Source organism: Muntiacus reevesi, chromosome 16 (assembly GCF_963930625.1).
Source record: "Muntiacus reevesi chromosome 16, mMunRee1.1, whole genome shotgun sequence".
Taxonomy (NCBI): domain Eukaryota; kingdom Metazoa; phylum Chordata; class Mammalia; order Artiodactyla; family Cervidae; genus Muntiacus; species Muntiacus reevesi.
In genome coordinates, this window is record NC_089264.1 from 53,409,144 (window position 1) to 53,435,757 (window position 26,614).

At 44.9% G+C, this 26,614-nt stretch overlaps 1 protein-coding gene and 1 pseudogene across 5 annotated transcripts in view; both read left to right on the forward strand.

Annotated features, from left to right (window-relative positions):
• The window catches only part of C16H4orf19 (chromosome 16 C4orf19 homolog), a 78,757-nt gene extending 53,884 nt beyond the window's left edge, over window positions 1-24,873 (forward strand). For all 5 annotated transcript variants that reach the window (XM_065907065.1, XM_065907068.1, XM_065907066.1 and 2 more), the window contains 3 exons: window positions 3,850-3,905; window positions 21,766-21,819; window positions 23,046-24,873. In XM_065907065.1, coding sequence (XP_065763137.1) covers window positions 21,788-21,819; window positions 23,046-23,979 — 966 coding nt within the window. In that variant the 5' untranslated portion in view covers window positions 3,850-3,905; window positions 21,766-21,787 and the 3' untranslated portion in view covers window positions 23,980-24,873. The remainder of the gene's footprint in view (window positions 1-3,849; window positions 3,906-21,765; window positions 21,820-23,045) is intronic.
• Window positions 18,550-21,700, forward strand: LOC136147895 (CDGSH iron-sulfur domain-containing protein 2 pseudogene; annotated as a pseudogene).
• Window positions 24,874-26,614: the final 1,741 nt, after the last annotated feature.

A 26,614-nucleotide genomic window follows, 5' to 3' on the forward strand; every position in this document is an offset into this window, starting at 1 on the left:
ATGTGTTACTGAAGTAATTAGGGCCTTTCTTTTTTCCCTGGAGAAAGGGAGATTCTAGAGATAAATCACAGTTTTGTTCTTCCTTGGTTTAAATGGCATTCTTCTTTGATCCTTGCTTCACAGAGGGAAAAGATATTTCCGTGTGCGAAGTAGTGGTTAACTTCTCACAACCTCAGACAACAAAGGGCCCCTCTGTGAGGATGCAGAAATTCCTCCTGGAATACAGGGAAGGCCCCCAGCTGAACCGTATCCAAGGAAGATGCCGCAAAGCTTGCAAAGCTTGTTGGGAGAAAGGAGCCCAGCTGGAGGTCTTTTGGTTCTATTCAGATATTGGCCCTGCTTAGAGGTGGGGGTGGGGGCAGACCCATAAAAGAAAACCCCCAACAAGCCTGAATGCATTTACAAATTACAAGGAAAAGTTAATTCTGGCAACCAGGGTTGGTGCCAGCTGAGGCTTATCATATTTAGAATTTAACTCCACTTGGGAAGAAAGTTGGTTTTTCTTCTCATGGAAGTTAGAGAAGTACCCCGGGTGGGCTGTATGGCGTAAATGCTGAGTAAAAGCCAGTCTGTGGGTAGGTTACACGCTGCTTCCGTTGTCCTCGGCCATCTACTCTGGGGCCACTGTGAGTGCCACGTGTGGCCACTGGTTATTATGATGACGTGGGAACCCCATCGAGTCAGGCCCTGAGCGTGGCGTCCGCAGCGCCCCCTCCCTGACTCCTGGGACCCTGGGAGGTTTCCAGAACAATGGGCAGCCCAGGCTGGCATGCTCTGGGCTTTGGGTGAATGTCAGTGCCCTTCCCCCTTCTTTCTTCCCTTTGCCTTCTTGAACTTAAATTCCTCTTTCTGATATAGTTACTAAAGTTCCTGGTCAAAGAGAGAGCTTTTTGAAAAAGCCAGAAGTCAGGGTGGTGATGAGAAGAAATGAGAGACAAGGAGACCCTCTTCTCTACTGAGAGTCTCATTCCATGTAGATTCCGAACAGTGAGAAGAATGGCAGCTGCCATTTCTGTGCTTCTGCACCTGCTTATCCTGATTCTTGCATTATCTGTATACCTCACGTCTGAATAAACAAAGGCCCAGAGAGATTGAGAGGTTTGCTCAAGGCCACACAGCTAATTCGTGGGGCAGATGTTCCAACTCACGAGTTTCTGAGTGCCCCAGAACTCTCCCCTCTTTTTGCTACACAAAAATGCTTTCCCAAAGACTCAAGAACTATTAGTCACCATCAGTATTTGCCCCCAACATCTGTGGCCAAACAGTATCAGGATGTGTAATAAAGACTCCTTTCTAGTTCCAGCAGTGGCTCCGACTGAAAAAGAGTAAAAGTCCCACTCCATGTACAGATAACTAGTTAAATATCAAACTCACCAAGACTCTACTTCCTAACAGACCCATGGAATGTGGACCACATGGAATGTGGTCCCTTCAGGGGTTCCGTGTACTTGAAAACACTGTAAAAATCACCATTTAGGAACCTGTAGACCAGCAGCATCAAAGAGAACTTTCTGCAGTGAGAAAAGTGTTCTATGTCCACACTATCTGATATAACAGCCACTAGCCACATGTGGCTTTCAAGCTGTTGAAATGTGGCTGGCTGGTGTAACCCAGGAACTGAACTTTTCATGTATTTAATTTTTAGTAATTTAAGTAGCCACATATGGCTAGTAGTTACCAGGCTGGACTGTGTGGCTCTAGAATATTCTGGCAGGTTGATCGTTGGTCCCCACGTTTTCCTGATGCTTTCCCAATAAGCTTTATTATAGGACTGGATCATAATTACTTGTTTTTGTTTTGCCCACCTCACTAGGCGATAAGCAATTAATTTTGCTAGATTATCTGTTATTAGCACATGACCTGGTCCATGGTTGTCTCCAAGTCATGTCCCAGCTCCTTGTGACCCCATCGCCTGCAGCACCCCAGGCTTCCCAGTCCTTCACTGTCTCCCGGAGTTTGCTCAAACTCATGTCCATTGAATCAGTGATGCAAGCCAACCATCTCATCTTCTACCACCCCCTTCTCTCCACAGTACTAGGCGTTAAATAATTAATGTAGGCTAGATAAATGAATGGGAATCAGCTTTATTTGAAAGCATCATTGTTATTGCTTGCTATCATCTAGTTTACACTTTCTCCTGACTTTGCTCTTAGGACTAGATTGGCTCCCAAATTTCCTGATGAAGCCCAGACCGCCCGCTTATGAGCACATCTTTCTTTCCTCAAAGGGAATCACTTCTTTAGCTGATTATTTTGGTTATTTGCCTCAGTTTCTCTTAATGAGAGTTTCTATTACCATTTCTTGATTTTTTTTTTTCAGTTTTAGACATTATCTTCCACTATGGAAGAAGATGATTCAACATCCACCCGCTGCCCCACCACACATAAGGAATGTCCCACCTCCCTATCGAACCCCACCTCCAGTTTTAGCTAGATAAATAACAAGTATTTTTATAACTACATAAGTGCTGTTCACAGCTAAGCCAAGTAGAGAGTTGTAACTACATTTCCTTTCCTGCACAGGTTTTTTCTGAAGGTAACAAATGACTGGTTTTTTTCCATTTGTTCAGTATTCTGCATCCTTACCACTAATTTGACGCCAAATTCTTTCCCTAGCGTGTGTATTTTTCTCTGTAGGATACTTCAGTGATTCTGTCAACTTCTTCTCTTAAAAGAAGACTGCCCAGAGCCTTCTTACCTTCTGCAATGGGAATGAGCTTCCTCTGGGTTGTGCACAGTGCTGGGATTCTGGAATCTCCATGGCGATCGTCCTAGGGATTCCTTTTGTCTCTCTCCTGTGTTTAATGTCCTATTTCTTATATTCCTTGCCTTCCCCTCTTGGTTTACTTCCTCATTTGTTTATTACATCTTCTAATAGACTCCTTTCCAGGAAGGGATGGTAAAATTTTTGAGACTTTTCTTATCTAAAAATGTCTTTATTGTACCATCTCATTTCGTTGGTACTTTGGGCAAATTTAGAATAATGTGTAGGAGATCAAACCAGTCCATCCTAAAGGAAATCAACCTTAAATATTCACTGAAAGGACTGATGCTGAAGCTGAAGCTCCAATACTTTGGCCACCTGATGTGAAGAGCCGATCATCGGAAAAGACCCTGATGCTGGGAAAGATTGAAGGCAGGGGGAGAAGGGGGCGACAGGATGAGATGGTTGGATGGCATCACTGACTCAATGGACATGAGTTTGAGAAAACTCTGGGAGATAGTGAAGGACAAGGAAGCCCAGCCTCCTTTAGCCCGTGGGGTCATAAAGAGTCGGACTCGATAAGCGGCTGGGCGCAGCACGGCCCTGTGTGTGCATTTAAGAAGTCTAAGCCATTCTGAGCCCCAGCTCTTGGTATATGGTCAGCTTTCTCTTTGTAGAAGCCTACTGGAGCTTTGCTTTTACCTCACTTCTGAAATATCACAGTGATGTGTCTTGGCGTTGGGTTTAGTTTTATTTATCACTCTGGTCACTTGGTGAGTGCTTTTATCTAACATCTCATTCCTTCAGTTACGTAAGTTTTTCTCAACAGCTTTCCTGTTCTGCAGTTTAAACCTCACTACAACCATATTTTACAGATGAAACACTGATATTTGGGTAAATGATTAATTGGGCGTTAATTGATTGTTAATTCAGCTTTGGGAGCTGGGCTGCAAACTCAGGCCTGGTAAATTTCAAAGCCCTTGTCTGCCCGGAGTCACTGATCCAGGCCAGGAATCCTTTCCCCCACATCACTGCCTACGTCTCTCTCTGGAAATGCTTTCTGCTGTCACTTTCAAGATGCATCTTGGCTGTGAAAAGGAGGCAACTGGCAGGCCTGTTTTCAACTGTTTTTTTTTTTTTTCCCAGTTGCAGGAAGAGAAGTTAAATGTCTAGAGAAACCTAATGGACAATCTCCACAACAGGTAAGCTCTTCTCTTTTTTATGTTTTGGGAAGAAAGTCTATTCTTTCCACTTTCCACTAAATTTTCTATTACTTGGTCTCCCTCTGCAGTTTTTATTACCTGAAACATTAAAGCCAGTAGACAGGGCAATCCCCAAAGTCTATTTCTTTCAGATTCATTCAGGTTTGAGTAAAATGCTGTTATTTTCTTTTTCCTTTTGTTGTTTGGGAACAAAGAACAAAGTTTGTTTGTTCTAAAACAAGTAACATACAACATGACCCATCTAAGTCTTCACATTGAACAATATACAATGTGCGGCTGAAACAAGAAGGCTGAGTATTACCTTGTTTGAGTTCAGTTAGCTCCACTCCAATATTTCACCACCCTGTGTGTGCCCAGAAATGACCCCCGATCACAGCAAGTATTAATGTGGGACTTATAATTAATTTTACACAGTAGAGAATTCACAGCTATGGAATCCACAAATAATGAGGAGCAGTTGGGCAGATAAAGCACATGGAACACCCAGTACATGGGACACTCTGTGTAAGTTTACTATTTTTATTGTCATCTTCGTTTTTCTATGTTATTAAATCCTGAGGCTCTTGGACACCTTTGAAAAGTTTTCAGTTCAGTTCAGTCGCTCAGTTGTGTCCAGCTCTTTGCAAGCCCATGAACTGCAGCATGCCAGGCCTCCCTGTCCATCACCAACTCCCGTGATGGAGATTCATGTCCATTGAGTCAGTGATACCATCCAACCATCTCATCCTCTATCATCCTCTGCTCCTCCCGCCTTCAATCTTTCCCAGCATCAGGGTCTTTTATAGTGAGTCAGTTCTTCGAATCAGGTGACCAAAGTATTGGAGTTTCAGCTTCAGCATCAGTCCTTCCAATGAATATTCAGGACTGATTTCCTTTAGGATGAAGAGTTTTAGGCAGGGGGACTGATAGATTCAGGTTTGTGGCCTAGAAAGATCCCATGACTTCCGTGTGGCAAATGTCTTAGAAGACACAGGGGGATGCAGTGACAAAAGGATTTGCAATCACTCAGGTAAAAAGAAGTGTTAATGTCTTAGGACAGGGCAGGGGCGGTGCACATGGAGAGAAAAGAGTGGGCCTCAGAGAGAGTGTCAGAGGTCGCCTTCCCCCGGAATGTGGTCTGGACCCCCACCGACCCCTTTATCTGCTCACTTTCAGCCACAAGTCATCTCCAGTCTTTTCTCAGGATTACTTGGGCACTTGCTGCCTTATAGAACACAATGCATGACATACTTTATTTCATTGTAATATTTATTGTTTCTTTCTTTATCTGGCTGCACCGGGTCTCGGTTGCGGCACTCGACATCTTCACTGTGTCATGCAGGACCTTCCGTCGTGGTTCACAGCATCAGTAGTCACAGCACGCCGGCTCCAGGTGCACGGGCTGCCGTGGTTGCAGCACATGGGCCCTCTAGTTGCAGCAAGCAGGCTTAGTCACTCTGAAGCACGTGGGATCTTAGTTCCCAACCAAGGAGCAAACCTGCATCCCCTGCATTGCCAGGCGGATACGTAACCACTGTACCACTAGGAAAGCCCCCATCTTTAAAATGCATACTTTTTGCACTCCCTTAGTCATGTATTTATGCATCTGTCTTCGTTGCTAGACTGTGAATTCTTTTCAGCTCCCTGGAACTGAATTTGGTACTTGAACAAAATGGGTGCTCAGGAAATACTCGATGCGTGAATAGGTGGTGAACCCTTTAACATACAGCAGAGATCTCTGCCTCTGGTGTCCTAGTTACTAGCAGAGTGTTTTATCCTCAGATTTTCAAGGATATTCGAAGCCTCAGGACCATATGCTTATTCTTTCAAGTAAAACTGTTTTTACTATACTTCAAAGAAATAATGGACATGAGTTTGAGCAAACTCTAGGAGACAGTGAAGGACAGGGAAGCCTGGTGTGCTGCAGTCCATGGGGTCATAAAGAGCGACTGAACAAGAAAAGGAACATCAGTGTCCAAATTCTGCACATGTAGTGTCATCTACAAACACGGGAGAGTCTGCTTTTTCCTGTCCTCTGACCAGTCCATACTTCCCACCCTGAGTGGGAAGCCTGTATATTGTATATACAGCGGTTGTGTAGTGGGATGTTCTTTAAGAGTCGCTGAAGTTTGGGCATCTAGAATACTAGGAATTATCCATAACTAGTCCATTCCAAACATCCAGCCTTGAGCTGTGCTTGCTTTTAAAGTCATCGTTATTAGTAGCTTTACAGGACTGTAGCATATAAACTTCTGTCCACATCGCCTCCTCTGCAGCTTCTTCATTTCCAGAACTTCATTTTTTCTAAAGGCTTCAGGTATCTTCCAGACTTCCCCCACCTTCCAGATAAGGCTGCTTACCAATGTTAGTGACATACCCTGCGTTGGAGACACACCTGATTCTCGTGGGGGTCCAGGGAGGATTGGGTCAGAACATCACCCATTTCTATTCACAGTGTCTAAAAGTCACTTAGCCAGGGTTAAAAAGTTTTCTCATAGACGATGGCCATGAAGGTGAGAGCAGCCCACATCTGTTAAGAACCTGCTACTTGCTAGTCACGCTCTGCCAGGTCCGTCACATGTGTAAGCTGTGTGGTTCTCAGAGGAACCCTTCACAATTCGGTGTCACTGTTTCCCTATCTAGTGGCTGGCAAAGCTGAGACTCGAGAGGTTAAGCTATTCAAGGTCATCCAGCTTAGGACAGGCCAATCCAGATTTTGACTCCAGAGCCCACTCCCTTACTTACAATAGACAGACTGTCTTCTGTCTACTGGGTCTTAAAATTCTTCCTCCTCTTCTTCTAGAACCAGATATGATTTTATGCATGTTCCTTGACCAGTCCTTCTGTTGAGGTGGCTATAAACATGAAATCAGTTACGAACTAATCCAAGGGTATCTCTGATGTGTTTAAGAAGATCCCCTACTAAAGATTGGTGATGCTGAGCTTCCTATATAACTTGAATCAAAGTCAAGAGGACCAGCCCAGCAAGCTGAGTTGAGATGGGTCATGTCAGATGATACTGTGATTATGGGTGGTGAAGAGTGTGATGGGAGTGGGGCCACCGAATCCCACATGAAAAAGACATAGAACTGCACATGTTAAGTGAAAACACATCATCTTCACTTCAAATTTTAAAAGTCATCTCAAATCTGAAGAGCCTCCAAAGTGTACTTGTTCATACTCTTAGAGACTAAAAGCCACCCAAAAGGAGATGGCCTGCCCCCGTCTTCAATTGAGCCCGAGTCTTTGTGCTGTGATCATTATCCCTGAACACATGTGGTTTGGTTTGGTTTGGTTTCCAGTGATATGGTCTGTTAGTTCATCAGTGAGCAAGATTCTACCCAAGTAGCAGAATTCAGGGTAAACATCCGATCCCATATCATTGATGATATTCTGTCGTGTTAAGGGAGATTGTGTATGTGATCCCTGGGTCAGGAAGATCCTCTGGGGTGGGAAATGACCTCCCACTCCAGCACTCTTGCCTGGGAAATTCCTCGGACAGAGGAACCTGGTGGGCTACAGTCCATGAGGTTGCAGAGCATCAGACACAACTGAGCAACTGAGCATGCACGCGCATATATGTGATTAGCTGAGCTCTCTGTAACGTCTCTTTCACTTCAGAGCTGTCTGTGGTCATTTGCAAGACTTCCTCAAAACATATTTCAAAAGCAACTGATAAGTGAATGGTGATATCTGGATTCGTAACTCTAAGAGTTTTAGATATTGTCTTCAACTGTTGAATTAGAGACTCCCTGAAGATTTGGGGTGTATTAAAAGTAAGCTTCCTGCCACTACATTGATAATGGGGAATGGATTAATAGCACCCACATGAATAATAGAGAATGCCCTTCATATTTCAGCAGACATAAGAGACACCTAAACTTATTTATTAACCACAGTCACCCATATGTGTTAATGATGTTGAGTATTTTCATGAGATTACTGAAAATAGTGTGAAGGTTCGTATGTTCCCTATACTTTCTCCAGTGGCAGTTTTAGAATATCTATATACTAGAAGGGTTTCAGAGCTTAGAAGGGAAAACAGGAGACTTGTATAGAAGTTGTTTTGCACAGTAAACAGACTGATCTGGGGTGGGAAAGGCGAGAGAAATTGATGGAGATGATGGAGGGGCTAGAGTCGCTTCCCAACCACCACTGACACCCACCACCATGACGTGTCCTACATCACGCATGCAGCAATTAGCAACACGTACGTTAGACACTACCCATCTGTACAGAGTCCGACACTCTTGCTGTGTATTACTTAATAACTAGCTAGGAAGCCTTTGGTCAGGATATTATTTGTCGTCGGGAAGGTCCCGTCAAGGATGAGAACTCTGCCTTTCAAACAGAAGGACGTTATAGTCAGTGGGTTATGTGGGTATTGGAAGATCTGGGAAACCAAATGAGATGCTGAGGTAAACACAGAGATGGTCAAGGCAGGAGGACATGACTGTCCTACGGGGAGGCACAGAACCAGATGCTGGGGCAGTGGCCGGAGCACGGATGCGCCATGCTTCTGGCTGGCACCGTAGGGCGTGGGGCTCCTGCCCATCTCCTGCTATGGGGGAGAGCTGGCCACGGCCAGGATGAACAGGACGCCGTCCAGAGCAGAGAGACACAGGGAACCGTACCTTGACTTCCCTCATCCTCTCCTCGTCTTCCGCCAGCACCTTCCACTGGTGGGACCCACCCAGATCCAGACAGGGGTTCCTCAGCATTAGGGTGCCCTGAGCAGGCGAGGGAGGCAGCGGCCAGTCTAAGAGCAGACAGGCAGTGGACCAGCCCAGTGCTGGCATTGTTTCAACTGTTAGTTGGGTTTGTTTCAACTGTTCCTCAGTTAGTAAACGTTTAGGTTGTCCAAACTGATCCCTTTATTATTGGACACTTGGTTTATTTTCACTTTCTCCTGTTATAACACCCATAGAGAAGGATAGAAAAAGATAAGTTAAAAATTGCTACAAAGCAAATTCTGGAAAACAGAATCTTTGGAAACTTAACAGGCTTGTAAAGCTGCACCCATTGGCAATGGAATTGGAAGCAGTGACTACTGGTATTAGTTTCTGACCAACATAAAATTATGTTTTGGCCAACTCAGTTTGGGCCATGCCATCTGTCACCAAGAGGGGCCAAAGGTAATGGTAACCACCTCACTTTTGCCAGAAATTCCCCCAAGCTACAGAGTTCTTAGAGTGTTAGGCCTCTCCCTTTAAGCAGAGCTCACCTAGACCAACCAGTAACATTGGCAAAACCAAGACTCCTTCCGCCTTTATTTCCTTAAGACGGTAAAGCTGCAGTTCTCAGCGTGTGGCCCTTGGACAGCAGTGCTAGCGGCACTGGGAGCTTGTTAGAAATGCAGGTTGTCGGGCCCCACATAGACCCAGGAGGAAGCCTCACGGCCCCGGCGCCCTCTGCCTCGCAAGGTGTCCGCCAGGATCCCACCCCTGTCACCGGCCCACCTTGGTTCCGTAATGAATTGCACCCCACGTGACCTAAATAGGAGCCTACTCCCAGGAATTTACAGTCCAGACGATAGGGGAACCGCTTCTCAAACTTTTCCCCTAAACCTTTCTCCCCGGGGGCAGAGGAAAAAGGACCTGGTCTAGAGGGCTGACCACAAGTTACCAACAGAACTTGTAATTTTCTGCATACCTTTGTTTAACTCTAATAATTGAGGCACATTTTGCCTTTTCAAACACAATATTCTGAATTTCTTTTAAATATAAAATAATGGGCTTCTTCCCCCCAAACCTTCAAACTGGGCCAAATTTATTTTATAGCTTATCTTTACCTCCCAGAATATGGTCATGTACCCTCATCCAGAAGATGGGGCCCCAAGACCAGCTCGCACCCCGGGCAGCCCACAGGGTCTGGGGCGAGCACAAGGATGGCCCTGGGGAAGGAATGGTGAGGTGGACAGGTCCAGCTGCAGCAGGTCTAAGCCAGGGGAAGAGGTGAACCCCTCCACACCCTATCCTGCCTCCCCTAGTCCCTTCCACAAAACTTTCATCCAGGCCTCAGATCCCATTTGTGGGAAGAGAGGTGTCTATAGAATTGCAGGAGTCTTTTGACCCATCCATGGTCTGACCAGGCTACAGAGTAAATCCCGTGCCCAGCCAGAGCTGGAGGAAACTCTGCCATAAGGTGGTACCATGGCTACCAGAACTTAGCACAATAATCATCTGAATATTTACCAAATCACCTACTCCGTAACTCTGCCACACAGCAAAGCACCTACACTGCCCTGATTCTCCTGTGTTTGACGCCTTTCCTATACAAAGTCCCTCCCTTGAAATTAAACAGCCAATATATACTGCCATCTGGCGGCGAATAGGTGAAACCACAGGTATGAAATACACTTCAGTCCCTACGTGGTGGTAGGCACTTTGCAACCCCACGGACCGCAACCCGCCCGGCTTCCTTGTCCTTCACTATCTCCCAGAATCTCTCAAACTCATGTCCATTGAGTCGGTGATGCCATCCAGCCGTCTTATCCCGTCGTCCCCTTCTCTCCCTGCCCTCAGTCTTTCCCAGCATCAGGGTCTTTTTCCAATGCATTTGCTCTTCGCATCAGGTGGCCAGACTATTGGAGCTTCAGCTTCAGCATCACTCCTTCCAGTTAGTATTCAGAGTTGATTTCCTTTTTAATACCCAGTGTAGATTTGTCATGACTTTTCTTCCAAGGAGCAAGTGTCTTTTACTTTCATGGCTGCAGTCACCGTTCTCGGTGATTTTTGAGTCCAAGAAGATAAAATCTGTAACTGTTTCCAGTTTTTCCCATCTATTTGCCATGAAGTGATGGGACTGGATGCCATGATCATAGTTTTTTGAATGTTGAGTTTTAAGCCAATTTTTTTTTGCTCTCCTCTTTCACCTTCATCAGAGGCTCTTTAGTTCCTCTTCACTCTCTGCAATTAGAGTGGTATCATCTGCATATGTGAGGTTGTTGATATTTCTCCCTGCAATCTTGATTCCAGCTTGTGAGTCATTCAGCCTGGTGTTTCACATGATGTACTCTGCATAGAAGTTAAATAAGCAGGGTGACAATATACAGCCTTGATGTACTCCTTTCCTAGTTTGGAATCAGTTTGTTGTTCCATGTCTGGTTCTAATTGTTACTTCTTATTCTGCATACACGTTTCTCAGGAGACAGGTAAGGTGGTCTAGTATTCCCATCTCTTTAAGAATTTTCCACAGTTTATTGCGATCCACACAGTGAAAGGCTTTAGCATAGTCAATGAAGCAGAAGGAGATTTTTTTGGAATTCCCTTGCTTTTTCTATGATCTACAGGATGTTGACAGTTTGATCTCTGGTTCTTCTGCTTTTTCTAAATCCAACTTATACACCTGGAAGTCCTCAATTTATGTACTGCTGAAGCCTAGCTTGAAAAATTTTGAGCATAATCTTTCTGGCATGTGAAATGAGTGCAATTGTACAGTAATTTGAACATTCTTTAGCATTGCCCTTCTTTGGGATTGGAATGAAAATTGACATTTTCCAATCCTGTGGCCACTGCTGAGTTTTCCAAATTTGCTGATGTAATGCGTGCAACACTTTAACACCATCATCTTTTAGGATTTGAAATAGCTCAGCTACAATTCCATCACTTCCACTAGCTTTGTTTGCAGTAATGCTTCCTAAGACCCACTTGACTTCACACTCCAGGATGTCTAGCTCTAGGTAAGTAACCACCCCATCATGGTTATTCAGGTCATTAAGACCTTTTTTGTATAGTTTTTCTGTATATTTCTACCACCTCTTCTTAATCTTTTCTACTTCTGTTAGGTCCATACCATTTCTGTCCTTTATTGTGCCCATCCTTGCATGAAATGACCCCTGGCTATCTCTGATTGTCTTGATGAGATCGCTAGTCTTTCCCATTCTGTTGTCTTTCTCTGTTTCTTTGCACTGTTCACTTAAGACTTTCTTAACTCTTCTTGCTCTCCTATCAGAACCCAGATCAAGAGGGTCCAGTTCCCTTTTGCAAAACCTACTAGATCACAAGCTGCTTCTTATTGTGAAATTCTGTGGACTCAGAAAAGAACAGAACCTAGTGAGAGGTATTATGGTATTATATTAATATCATAGGAAAGATATAATATGTAAATATTATATAGTTGATGTATAATCAGGAAATGTTAATAATGAAAACAGTAACAGCAGCATGAACAATAGGCGCACGGTGCCTGTGTGTGCTAAGTCGCTTCCGTTGCGTACAGCCCTGCGACCCCGTGGACTGTTGCCCGCCAGGCCCCTCCGTCCACGGGATTCTCAGGCAAGAACGCTTCCAGCGTATCTTCTTGTCCCAGGGATTGAACCCGAGCTTCTTATGTCTTCTAAATTGGCAGGTGGCTTCTTTACGACTAGGGCCACCTGGGAACCACTCTCTAGTTTATATATCCATTTCCTTATACATAAAATACTGGCTTCCAACCTCTGTACACAGCTGGTAGGAATGTAATGATGCAGCCACTATGGAAACCAGTATGGAAGATCTTCAGAAAACTAAAAATAGACTACCATATGACTCAGCAATTCCATTCCAAGGTATATATCCCCCCCCCAAAAAAAAGCAAAACTAAAACACTAACACCAAAAGATCCAGGCACCCCATGTTCATTAGCAACACTGTTTATAGAAGCCAAGATATGGAAGCGACCTCAGTGTCCATAAACAGATGAATGGATAATGAAGGTGTGATATATGTATTATAATGGAATATGATTCAGCCATAAAAACAAATTAAATTGTGCCATTTACAACAACGTGGATGACATTTAGTGAAAGAAGTCAGACAGAGAAAGACAAATACTGAATGATTTTATTCATATGTAGAGTCCAAAAAATGAAACAAAAGAATATAGCAGAACAGAAACAGACTCACAGATACAGAAAACAAGCTCGTGGTGTTAACAGTGGGGAGCAGGAGGAGAGGAGGGGCCAGACAGTGGTATGTGATTAAAACTATTATGTATAAAATAGATAAGCAATCTGAACACAGCCCAGGGAAATGTAACCAATATTTTGTGATAATTTTAAATAATTTACAAAATATCAAATCACTGTGCTATACACCTGAAACTAATATAATATTGTAAATCAACTATCGTTCAGTTAAAATAATAATAGGGATTTTTCTGGCAAGCCAGTGATTAGGACTCTCTGCTTTTACTGCCATGGCCCATGTTCATTCCCTGGTCGGGAAACAAGATCCTTCAAGCCACTTGGTGCAGCCAATAATAAACAAACGGACAAATAAAACACTGGCTTCTTCCTTGAAGGGTTATTGTGAAGTTGAAGTGAATACATGAACATTTTTAAAACAGTACTTGATGCATATTAAACAATAGAATGTTAAGTATTTATACTCATTAATAAGCCCTGGCAGAGTGTCAGACATAATAAATGCCATACATACTTTTATCTCATTTTTGAAACAATCCTGATAAACAGGAATTGTTACCATTCCTATTTTGCTGATTAGACAGGTAAAGTTTGCAGACGCTAAGAAATTTGCGTAGAGGTCACAAGGCTAATAAGTGGCGCAGGCAGTGCTGGAACCCAAACACAAACCCTAAATTACTCATGTAACCATGATGCTGAATTGCTGCTATGATGGATTTTCTCAAAAAGCTTACAAATTCCATCCTGTCTCACACATACCCCAGCCCTGCCACACACACACACGCACACTCTTACACACTTCCCCAGCCCATTCCAGTGAAGAGGTCTAGCACATACCTCCTTGTCCTCCTGACCTGGGTCCTCACCCTTCCCAGGGAAGCTGCAGTTACACACACTCTGTCTCAAGGCTCCAGGGCATTGATCAGCTGCATGTATGTGTGTGGGTGTGGGTGTGGGTGTGGGTGTGTGTGTACACTCAGTCACTTAGTATTCTCTAGCAAAGAAGCCAAGGAGACCTCTTCAAAGAGCTGCAGACCTGAGGGAATGAGATGAGAACTTGGGGCCTGAAGGGAGGAAACAGGAAGAGAAGCTTTGTGCATTCAGTTAGGATCATGGGTTTAGGTGAGTGTGGACTTGGGACCCAAACACCCCCATCAGTACCGGGATGGGCTGGTTCACAAACCACGGTGCAGGGCTCCCGCCTGCAGAAGGGGCCTATCGGTGCTGCCTTCTCTGGGTGTTCAGTGCTAACCATGTGTGAGCCAAGTCAGGGAGAGGTCATGAGTTGAGGACACTTCCTTCTCCGATTCGCCACCTCGATTGTTCAGTTTGGAAGAGACCTTTGATGTCAGGGACTCACTGGGGAGATAAAGAACCTGAGGGATCAAGAGATTACACCACTTTCCCACATCTGCACAGCTGATGATGAAGCTACTGCTGGAAGATGGATTTCTTATATCCAGCTTGGACTTTGCCTAGTTGAGTTCACAAACACCAGCCCCACCTGACGATATTAGTTTGGGGCACAAAACCCTTCCTGATGATTAGGACTGCCATGACAATTGTTTTTCCAAAAGTTCCGCAAAACATAAATTCTATTGGTTATTAATATCTTTTATGGCAGCGGGGGGGAAGTTCTGTGGTCAAATAATGTTGGGAAATACTGAGTTAAACCAGGTGAAATCATTCTTTTTCATAAATTGTGAATGTGTTCATCTTTAATCTCTGCTGTTCCCACTCCCAAACCTGTTTGAGGGAACCCTTTCGCAGGAGTGGGGACGGACATTTGAACACACCTCTGCACAGATAGCCCATCAAGCCCAGTTCTAGGTGATGCTGACTCGTATATGGTAGCACATTGACTACTAGGAGTGCATCAAATGGACTCTTTGATGGTGCTGATAATAAAGGCTTATAGTCCTTCTCCAAAATTATTGAAGCTCAGCCTCTTTAGGAGAAAAGAAAACACCAAAAAATTTTGCCCCAGAGAGTTTGCAAAGCCTGCTCAGAAAGGGGAATATGGTTCTGCTGAGGAAACAGATTGAATAGTAGTCAAGAATTATCTTCTTGTCCTTTTTCCACCATAAATTCAATACCGTCTATGAAGCTGGGCAGGCAGTCTTTTAATTTCTTTTGTAAGGCACCTCGTGATTTCTTCAATGCCTGGTAGTTATTTTTATCCATTCCTCTTGAGTCTAAGAGGTCAGTACCCAGAAGTGACTCACTAAACATTTTTCAGCTTCACCTGCTAGCCAGGTTAAGATGAAATCCTGGACTGTTTTCTAAACATTGGCAGCGTGCTTTATCACAACAGACTTGAAATTTAAGTGTTTGGTTTTACTGTGTCTCTTCCAAGCACTTCAACTTCTATCAACTCAAACCACTTGCCAGCAGCTGCTATGAAAGCCCATTGACTAGAGCTCTTGAAGCAGGACACCCTTAACCCTTGGAGTTACATGAACTGTAATTCCCAAGCTGGGAAGGGGAACCACGGTCCCCCTTATCTCTCTTAGCTCATGCCATGCACTTGACTTTTGATTTTGGACCTTCAGGTAGAGTGAGATTTGATAGTGGAAAGTGGTAGACCTTCTTCTATTGGAAGAATTTATAAAATCTCATACTCACCATTCATTCATTCACATCTGTCACTCACCAGTCATCCCTTTATTTGAATAAGAGATGTGACATGCTCCGTGCAGGTAGATGCTGGCCTAGGTTAGGCAGGCAGCTGACAAACACCAAAGCCCTGACAAACACCAAATCCCCTCTGAGGTGCCCAAGGACAGGAAACATCTTTGCTTTCAGAGTTGTAGTGCCTGGGGCTGGCTATTGAGGAAAGGTCTTCAGTACATACACAGAATGACGGCTGAATCCAGAAAGTTTGATGGACTTTCGATGAGCTCCTTTCCAATACCTTTCTCCATGTGCTTCTTTAGAGGGAATGGCTTAATAGCAATGGTTTTCTGTAGGTATTAGGTCGTAGCCCAGGAACAAGCAGAACAGAAACTGACATCAGATTAGTGCTTTTTTTTTTTCTTCCTTTTAACTTCTGATGTTGACATATCAGACAATGAAAAGTTGCAAGGAAAATGCAGAGGACCCTCAGTTACTCAGAGTCCCCAAATGTTAACCTTTACTACATTTGCTTTATTCTTCTCTCTTTCTCTATACACACATACACACACATTTCTTTTCCTGAATTATTTCAATAAGTTACAGATACCACCATGTCCCTCTACTGCTAAATACGTCACTGTGAAATACTTCCTAAGAAAAAGGGCATGCTCTCATATAGCCCTAGTACAATGATCAAAAGCAGGACATTAACACCGATTTAATACTACTACCTAATCTACAGGCCTTATTCAGATTTCACCAGTTGTGTCAATAATGACCTGTTACCAAAAGATCAAGCATTGCATTCATTATCATGTCTCTTTTGTCTTCCTTAATCAGTAATAGTTCCACAGCCTGTCTTTGTTTTTTTTTTTTTTTTCCTAAAGTTGCATTTTTGAAAAAGTACAAACCAGTTGTTTGGCAAAATACCCCTTAAGTTGTGTTTGACTGATGTTGCCTCCTGCTTCAGTCCAGATTATACTCTTTGACAGAAAAATCACAGCAGTGATGCCAAGTTCTCAGTGCACCACCTCGGAGGATATTGACTAGTCTCACACTATTACCCTTACTCACAGTATTACCCTAGGTTATTTGATTTTGGTGCTGTGACCCAGGTTTCTCCACACATATAATAGGGGAGCTTTTGGGGTTGGCCAAACAAGTTCATTGGTATGATGTTATGAGTAACCTAAATAAACTTTTTGGCCAGTGCCAATACTTGGGATTAAATATCCCGTTCTCTTCAGGTTTTTACCCACTGGTCTAAACATCTGTTGATGATTCTTGCTTGAGTCAATTATTACTGTGATGGTTGTCTAAGGGTGATTTCTATAATTCTGTTTGTTAGCAGGCTTTCTACTTGTAAGTCAGAGCTCTCCCTTTTTTAGATTTATGTCCCGAGGATTCACAGATGCTTGTTTTATTCAGTGTATTATACTCCTTTATGTTTGTGCTTACTGTGATGCTCCCGTTGTTCCAGCTTTGGCCAGTAGGACGCCTACAAGCTGGTCCTGGGTCAGTCTGACCTGTGCGTGTCATTCTTTAAGATCGTCACTATTCAAAGGCAGCCCTTTCCAGCTGAGTTGAGCCTTTTTCTATATTCCTTGACTTCCAGATGAATGCTCAGTTAATTTCTCTGCCTGGTTGCACAACTCCTGTGCCCCTTACCCTCCCACCCCTGGCCTCCTCATTTCTCCCCGCCTCCATCACCAACCCCCTTGTGAAACCGGATTTTCCAGCAAGAACACTTGACTAGTAACTGATGGGGTCTTAGCATGACCGTCTTCAAACACAGGACTCTTTAATTTCAACAGTAACCACAGGACAAGAGTCAGCCTCCGACACAGGACTCCAGGAGGGCCAGGCGCCGAAGCGGGTGGACACACCATCCTAATGGTGTTTGCTTTTCTCCTATGGAAACCAGATGATGGCTGCTTTGCCCTTTGCTTCTCTGTTGCTCTCTTATACTCCAAAGACAAAGCAAGTTCTGATTCTGCTCCATAATAAAGGGCGCTGGGCAACTGAGTTCTCACCTCTGACCCAGCTGTTGTCAGTGACGGGGAAGGGACAGAAAACAAACTGCCTGTTTTGAACTCAGTCTTACTTCAAAGAGCATTCTTTTTTTCTCCCCCATTTCCGTGGGAAATGGACATGGACTATTTCCTTTTTGCCACCTGGAAATGGGAGACCTCAGTAAAAGCAAGATATAGGGGTGGGAGTGACACATGAAAAGAGAAATAAATCAGATTTGATGTTAGGCATCATCATTGTGGACGACTCATTGTAGACACAGGCAGGCAGGTGTGGGTGTGCACGCAGTAGTCCCCACCCTTCCGTCAGCAGTCACTCAACCTTAGCGCCTGTCTCACCGAGAGGAGGAATGTCGCCGGGGAAGGAAGCAGGAGGGCGGTGGGAGCCAGGGCGGGACCCCTGGCCAGGAAGAGGCACCGCCGGAGAGAGGCGCAGAGCATGGCCCGCGGGTACAGGACCAGGTCTGTGGGAAACCCGAGGGCGCCCCCTACAGGGAGGCAGGGGGAGCGGGAGGCGGCCGGGGAGGAGCATCCGAGCACCTCCTATAATTACAGGGCTTTGAAGAAAAGCAGAGATCCTCTGGTTTTCCAGGGAGATGGGCGGGGCGGGACGGGTAGTGTGGAAGGCGCAGGTGACTGGTCGGTTCTCTGAGACGCAGAGAAGTGAAATCTCAGCAGTCAGCTCGCTTCCCGGCATGGCTGAGAGTGTGGCCAGAGCCACAGTGGCAGCGAGTGGGGTCAGGTCGACCCTGGTCTGCCTCGGAGACCCTGGGAAAACAAGCTGTTGCTCGAGACCAGCCTCTTGTTCTTTCTTCCGTTGAGAAGGAAACCTTCCCCACCTACAGCCCTTGAACCCATGATCCTGAAGTTGACCTACCTGGCATTTTTCAATGATTCAGACCTCACAGTTGCTCCAATTACATTACGATGACCACGGTCTGCCCTCTCTCAAAGACTTCAAAGCCCTTTTCCTTCTTTTTTCTTTCCTTTGGCTTTTTCTTGCCTCCTATCCTCTTGACTTTTAATAAACAGATTCCAAGATAAAGATACTGCCAGCGTGGAAAGGGTCCAGATTTTAGAGTAGGTTGTGGAGATGGAGGGAGGGGAGGAGCTGAGGGCGGGGAGGAGGGAGCACATGAGGCTCTTGAACCGATTTATGGAGCTGACATACGAACTAGTCACAGAAAATGGACAGAAGTGGGGAGCGGAGGCTGGAAACAGGACCCTGGGCTTGGGAAGCGGAGTACCGTTGAGAGTGCTTGGCAAAAGGAAAAGGTTGTAGGCATGCTGCTGGCTAGGCCCGCTGTGATTTCTGCCTCGGGAAGTCTTGGCACCTGGGGTATATGTCTTTCAGTGGGTGCCACAGGTGATAGAAATCCACCATTTGGTCCTTATTCTGGAAACAGGTATAACTTGGTACTGTTAATGCTCTCGTTTGTATGCATCTGTCATGGCAACTAGAATACTTCTTCCTTAGGTGAGAAACTTCTTTTCTTTTTTTAAACATGCTGTATCCAGACAGAGCTGAGTAATAAGTATATGCTTATTACGAATGTTAACTCATGTAATCCCCAACAATGCGATGTAGTAGACACATCATTATCCCCGTTTACAGATGAAATAGCTGAGGCCCGGAGTCACAGAGCAGAGCTGGGGCCAGAACCAGACCATCCAGACAGTCTTCTCATGTCAAATCTGTAATCACATGGGCACAGACTTTTTTTTTTTTGGTCATATGGGGTAGCAGTCAAGTTTCAGAGATTAGGATGTGGGTGCTGGATATCTTTGGGGAGGCAGGTGGTATAAAACTACTCCCCTCTAGATTTATCAACCAGCTAATCTATACTTCTTAAATGGTATTGGTCATTTTCTCTGTGGTTAGAGGCTTATGAAGTAGAATCCTGGAAAATCCATTCATGACTGAAAGAAGGAAGGAGAGGGAACAGAGAAGGCAGTGACATGATTCCTGAGACTTCCCTGAAGTCCGGTGGCTGAGACACCAGGCCGGCTTCCACTGCAGGGGGCACAGGTGTGATCCCTGGTCCAGGAACTAAGATCCTGCATGCTGAGTGGCACGGTCCAAAAATAGAGAAAAAAAAAACTAAAACCACAAAATAAAAACAATAAGTGATCCCTCTGTCTCTTTAGCACGCGCATCTTACGGAGACAAAGGGACTGGGGCTTTCAATTCTGTCATTGGCTTGTCTTCTTCAAGTTGATAACTATTAGACATGGAGGGTGACTTAAAGATTCTTTCATGCTAGTTTCTAGGATTTTCAGGGAAAAGACCAGAACAGCGTGGTTGGTTTTTACATGAAGAGAGGGTTTCATTCAAAGGCAATCTTGAGGGAAAAAATGTAACTTGGGAACAGGCAGAGGACAGAGGGCAGGTGGGAAATGAAAGAAGCACAGACCTAACTCCATCTTCCACCAGGAAGCCCAAAGGGGTGTGTCTTTGAACTGCCAGACAGTGGAGTCCATGCCTTGTGATGGGAAAGGCAAAACAGGAGCAAGTTAGCCCACATAAAGCGTGCGATGATGACTCGCCTGTAACCTCCTCGGGTCTGTAACATGGAACATGGATGTGTAACCGGGATCAACTGCCCTGTCCTGACGTCCTCTGGTGCTGTGCTGAGTCGCTTTGGTGGTGGTCTACTCTTTCCAACCCCATGGACCATAGCCCCCCAGGCTCCTCTGTCCGTGGGACTCTCCAGGCAAGAATACTGGAGTGGGTTGCCATGCCCTCCTCCAGGGGATCTTCCTGGCCCAGGAGATCGAACCCACATCTCTTACATCTCCTGCATTGGTAGGCTGGTTCTTTACCACTAGTGCCACCTGGGAAGCCCAGGACATCCTCTCTAGTACTGAAGCCCCTGGGCAAGGAATCCTCTCTGCTCTCTTATTCCGCCTGCTGCCGCACCGGGGCTTAACACCCTGGTTAAGTCCAAGTCCCATGGAGAAGGCAATGGAAGAAGACACACAGGTCCTTTTCAATTCCACCTTTCTCTCTCTGGCATTGGTCAACATGTTTTTCCTCATTTACAAAGTGGAGGTGACATATATAACTCCCAGAGTCAGGGAAACGTCTGGCCCAGAGACAAGTGGCAGTGAATGTTTGCGAATACTGAATCGGCGATTTTAGATATGTGAAGGTGTTCCAGGTAACCACTGCCCTCCCTGCTCACGTGGTATCCTTTTCCAAAGACTGTAACACTACCGACTTTGAGGATCCAGGAAAGAAAAAGCAAACAATTCCTATTGAATTCTCAGTCAGCTGCCTGGGCCCAGCCCAGACTGCAAGCGCCTGCAGCCAGCCGTCTCCACCCTCAGCCAGAGCGGGGCGGAAGTCTGGCCCAGGTGGGGCCGCAGAGCAAAGCCCGCGTGCTGGACGTGCCTGCCCGCCTGCAGATGTGCTTCGTCGTGTCCGACTCTGCGACCCTGTGGGCTTCAGCCCGCCAGGCCCCTCTGTCCAGGGGATTCTCCAGGCAAGAATACTGGAGTGGGTTGCCATTTCGTCCAAGAGCAGATCTTCCCGACCTAGGGTTGGGGGTGCCATCTCCTGCGTTGACAGATGGATTCCTTACCACTGAGCCACCTGGGAAGCCTCTGTGAAGGTTCAGCTTCCCTGATATCTTAAACAGCTCCCAGCCCTGAGACCATTACCTGGTTCCCCCGGCTCACAGGTTCAGAGTGGCTTTGATTATTGCCTTTCCTTGGGATACTTTGACTACGTGGCTACCTTACAGTTTTTCCATTCCTCCTGAAGAAAAAGGAAAGAAGAATAACTTGATTAATCTCAAAATACAAAAGGAAAATCCCAAAGTGGTGGGTGAAATAAACACTGAAGATTTTTGTCTTACTAAAGCAGCTTATTGTAGGTGTTGGTGTTCTAAGACATTTTTTGCCTGTGATGCTTCACAAAATAAACACAGTGAATTGACAGGCTATGATATGGGTTCACTAATACTGAAGACGAAGGAACTATAATAGTAATGAATTAGGATGGAATACAATTGTGTGCTATAAAATCTTATGACAGTATTTTTCATTCTTTGTTTATAGAAGATCTTTCAAATGGTAGTCTTAATTATTGCTAGTAGTTGAATAATTATTTCTGTCCATTTATTTTCTTGTTACACTACTGTTTATATTTGTCACTTTATATATTCAGTCATTTATGTAGAATTAAATTGTGCAGCTCCTTTATTCTGACTGCAAAGAAACCAATGTCTTCCTACAATGAAACCAACAATTTTTATTAGAAAAAATAAAATAAAATGTCATTCACTCTTTTCTCTTTTTTTCCCAGATGATAACAAAAAATAATCCAGATGGGGTGCAGGTGCTGTAAAATGATACAAAGGTAAGGTTGAAAAAATGGAGACATTTGTGACTACCCAAAGGCACTGTTAAACATCCTGCATGGATTCAATGGGGCACGACTAGCATTGCCAGGAAGTTAAGAGTTTGGAACCACATTGTTATTATTTAAAAGAACACGGGGGCTGGATTTGTAAAAATTTTTTGTGCAGTGCTCCGAGCATGTTGGGAACACTCATTCTCTGAGGCTGAAATTGGTTTGGGTTAAATTTACATTTCCCCAGAGAGTTTCACTGCAAAGAAAAGCTTAGGTTTTAGAAGATGCCTGAGATGGTATCACTGAAAATAAATCACCCCAGTCATGTATGTGCTTTTAATTTTGTCCAGATTCTATTTCATAAAAATTTGGGCAACATGAATATAATTCTATATAAAATAAAGGGGGGAAATTAACTGATCATTTTGCTTCCATAACAAAGCTATCTTTATTATGTTCTATTCCATATCTGTATCTATGTGATCATTTTGCTTCCATAACAAAACTATCTTTATTATGTTCTATTCCATATCTGTATCTATGTGTTATGCATAAATAGGTATCGATATATACATACACATATACATACCTACATACATATATCATTTTTGTCACTATAGTTATAATTTAATGTTAGGCGCCATTCGAAAGTATTTATTGTGAGTAACTTTCATGCTAGTCCAGACTTCATAATTGTTATGCCTGAAATGGCATCACTGAAAATAAATCACCCTAGTAATATTAATGACTACATAATATTCTGTTGAGGTGTTGTGCCATCAGTTCTTAACCACTTATTTTCCTATTGTTGAACATTTCTTTTATTTATTTACTTTTTGTTTGTTTTTAAATTTCATGACCCACTTTGTTCTTTAGCTTCTTCCTGCCCTTTTTGCAACCCCTTCTTAAGATCTGTTTCCAGTTGGTAGACCACTTCTCTACCAACTGTATCTATTTAATTGTTGAGTCACTAAGTCCCGTTGGACTCTTTGCCACCCCATGTACTGCATGATGCCAGGCTTCCCTGTCCTTCACTATCTCCCAGAGCCTGCTCAGATTCATGTCCAATATCTATTTAACTAGGCGCACATATAGGCTTAAAAGAGTAACCATGGAAATGAAGTTAACCGGAACCACAGAGCGGCAGCCGAGCCTGCAGTAGAAATATTAATGATGAAAGTTAGTTATTAATAAAGCTAATACTTGACTGATCTTCCTCCTTCTCATCCTAGCTATCTCTTCGATCCGGTTCACGTGCCCTCCCCTGGTTACGTTAACGAAGTAAACAGCTGCAAGTTAGATGAAGAGGACACTCTTAAATTGAAAGACAGACAGGGCAGCGAAATCCTGGTGCGCAAGGGCGACCCTCCGAACGAGGGCTCCAAGAGAACTGCCAGCGGGAGCGGACCAGCCGCTCCGCAGGAGCCCCGCGGGCCGCCCCGAGGACCACTCCTCCCGGGGGATGCGGCGGGGGGACCCTGTGCCGAGAAGGCTGGCGGCGCCGTCAATGGCCTCGGCCCCGCCGCTGTCCTGCCGCTCCCCGCTGAGCCGGGGCCCCCGCAGGCGGACAGGGACTCCTGGGCCAGTGCTGCAAACACAGGCCACCCGAGCCAGCCCGTCCTTGAAGCGGGGAGCGCCCGGGAGCTGGACTGCATGCAGCGGGCCTCGGGAGAGACGCGGGTCATCGGGAATGCGGGCTCCGGCGCGCCGTCCACGGCCGGGTTTGCGGCCTGGGAAGTCCCAGCGCATGTCCTCCAGACGCCCACCCCGGACTACCCCCGGCTTTGGGGCTCAGCTGAAGACAGCGCTGATCACGTCGATCACCAAGAGAAGGGCCGTCTTTTCAAGATCCACTCTGAGAAGGAGCCCCAGGAGGGTGGTCACGCCCCGGCAGGGGAGTGGGGTGCGAGTATGCCCTTCTCCGTTAAGAGAAGCTGGGATTCATTAAACGAGGCCGTGACAACCGAACTCCCAAGTGTCTACTCGGACAAAGACGATCCTGCTCAGGACGTGCCTGTGGTCGATTCGAGAAACGGGTGGGAGGAGGCCCCTGGCTCCGCCGGAGACGGCAGCTGGGAGACGGCGGATGAGGACGCGGAGGTGGCCGAAGCCCTCGCGGCCTTAGAAGCAGCTACTGCCGGGGAAGAGGTGGATGAAGCCGAGTAGGGGAGGGGATTCTCCAGGCAAATAAGCTAGTGACGATCTGGTCACACGGGGCTGGGTTTGCTCCTAAAACCCAGAGCTGATAAAGGCAGCATATACGGCTGCAGCCTTACAGGGGGTTGACACCCAGCACCAGTTCTGAAGGATGTGAGCATCAGTGCCACGCTGCTGGTTCACTATGGAGAGTACCACCGTCTAGATGGGCTAAAACTCAAGATGAGGGCCTAAGTCAGAGTGGACCACTGTGCTGGTGTCCACAGAACATGCAGACCGTAAACACCCTGCTGGCCAACGCGCACAGCTCCTGCAGAACGTATGGTGCGGGTATTCTTGAGAACGCCCTGGAACCCCAGCGCTTAATCCCAGGGGCAGAGATTCACAAGACATTCTGTTTGAGTGTAAAATTCCTTACCTTGCTTTTTGAGAGCCAAACATTATACCCAGTCAGGGAAAGGTAACTACCCCCCACTTAAAGTGCCTAATGTACCCCCCAGAGCATGGCTTACCTTCAGGGACAATCATCCAGGGAACCGATCACTAACCACTTGTTGGACAGAGTGGAGCTTGGCAGATTTCAGGGTGGAGCAGGAACCGCCTGTAAACAAATGGTTAGTCATTAGCTGTGATATCAGGCCACCTTGACCTTAACTTTTTTACATTATTATTTTTTCATCTCCTTTGGGATTGGGGAGTTTGGTCAGAAGAATTCTTTAAACTGCTTGTATCCAATTCAGGTTTTTAAGTTCGTGAGATTTGGAACAGCAAAGAGATAGACGGAGTGTTTTGTGCCATGTACTGTCTGATTGTGATTAAACAATAATGACATATGTGTCTGTGTGTCTTAACTCAGTAGTGCGTCTAATTTTCCCAGACTGAGCATTAAGGACCCTTGATGTTTCTTTCAATTTAAAGAAGTAGACTATTAAATTACAGCTGAAGGGGAGACTAGGTTGATTTGCCAAGAATGACTTTGACTCTGTCCCTGGATGTCAAACCCTTGATGCCATGACTACCTGTGCAGCCCTTACTTTAAGGATGAATAGCCCTGCCTGGGTTTCAGCCATTTCGACTTGCCTCCATGGAGAATTTAGGGGATGGTCAAGACTATTTAGAAAAATGTAAATATGGAGGATTCCTTTTTATGGTGTTTCATAACACAAACTCTGAAATCTGACTCACTTTGCTTGGATTTCCAGCTTTGTAACCTGGGACAAGTAGTATAATCGTTTCTATTTGCCCATCAGTTAAGTGACAATAATAATCATATATATTTATAGAGATTGTCATAATGTCATTGCTCCATTTGGTTATTATTTAACATAAAACCTGAGCCTAACAGACACATTTCCCCGGATTTGCTTGATAACAAGCCATGCCTGCATACCATGTCACTCAGAGCTTTTAAATACTAAGCTGTTGGCATTGCTAATTGCATTGTAGATGTGTTTGCTATTGTATTTAGTACACCAAATGCTTAATGTTTCAAAGCGGTGCCTTCAACAGTTTCCCAAGTGCATCTGCTGTGATTAGGTCCAGCTGTATGTGATAAATGTCTTATAAAAATATAGATTTACTTATCTCTTATGTAAAAGAAATCTGGAGATAGAAATCCAGGCTGGCAGAGAACTCCATGCTGTCAGTGACTTGTCTTCCTTCTGTCATCTGACTGACTTCTCAATATAACTGCCCGGTCCGCAGTGACTGATGGGGCTCCAGTCATTACTTTTGCTTTCCATTTGGAAAAATAATAACAGGGCAGAAGATCTCACTCCCTCGCTAGTAAGGACCTTCTAGAGGTGTAATTCAGCCTTCCACTTTTACCTCATTGACCAACATCGGGTTACTTGGACACATTCAACTGCCAGAGAGGCTGGGGAAACTTACCTTTCTAGCTATGAGCATGGCTTTCCCAAATAAGTTCAGGATTCAGTTACTGAGAAGGGAGAGAATGGACATTGAGTTTTGAGATTGTCTGTTTACAATCTCTGCCACATCAGATCCTCAAAACACAAAAGCCTGGTCCTCAAAACACAAAGAGCCAATTTGCAAGAGATTGAAAGATAATTGTTTTCATTTAGTGTGACACAGAAAAGGTCTAAACCTTTGGTCCAAGGGGAAAGGAGAAATGGACAGCTGCATACGAACTTCCCAGTGGTATCCCAAGAACAGAAGGATGAAAAAAAGAAAAATCTGACAAGGGAAAGGTAAGATGAGGTATTTCTGCAAATAAGTCTTTTTTCTGGGCACAGAAACACACTTCTGTGTTTACATTTACATGTGGACCAAATTTTACATTTTAGGACTGCTGCAGAGTTCATCATGATTAATACGCTCTAAAGTTTTTAAGATTCTTTTTACGTGAATAACTGCTTCAAAAAGGTTAACAGAGGACCAAGAACTTCAAGTGCTTTTTTAAAAGCAGCCTGGACCCCTTTACCTCTACCCCAACACCCAGGCTCCACCAAAGGACGTCAGAGGAAAAGCCAGAGTCTTTAGGTTGAGAAGAAGCCCCAGATATGAGCTTTATCCCCCAGCTTGTCTAGCAGCTGAGACTCCTGCTCTGCATAACATCTTTCTGCAGCCTGGTGGCGCCCCTTATCAGAAGTGATGCTGATGATACTGATTATTTTCAAACAGT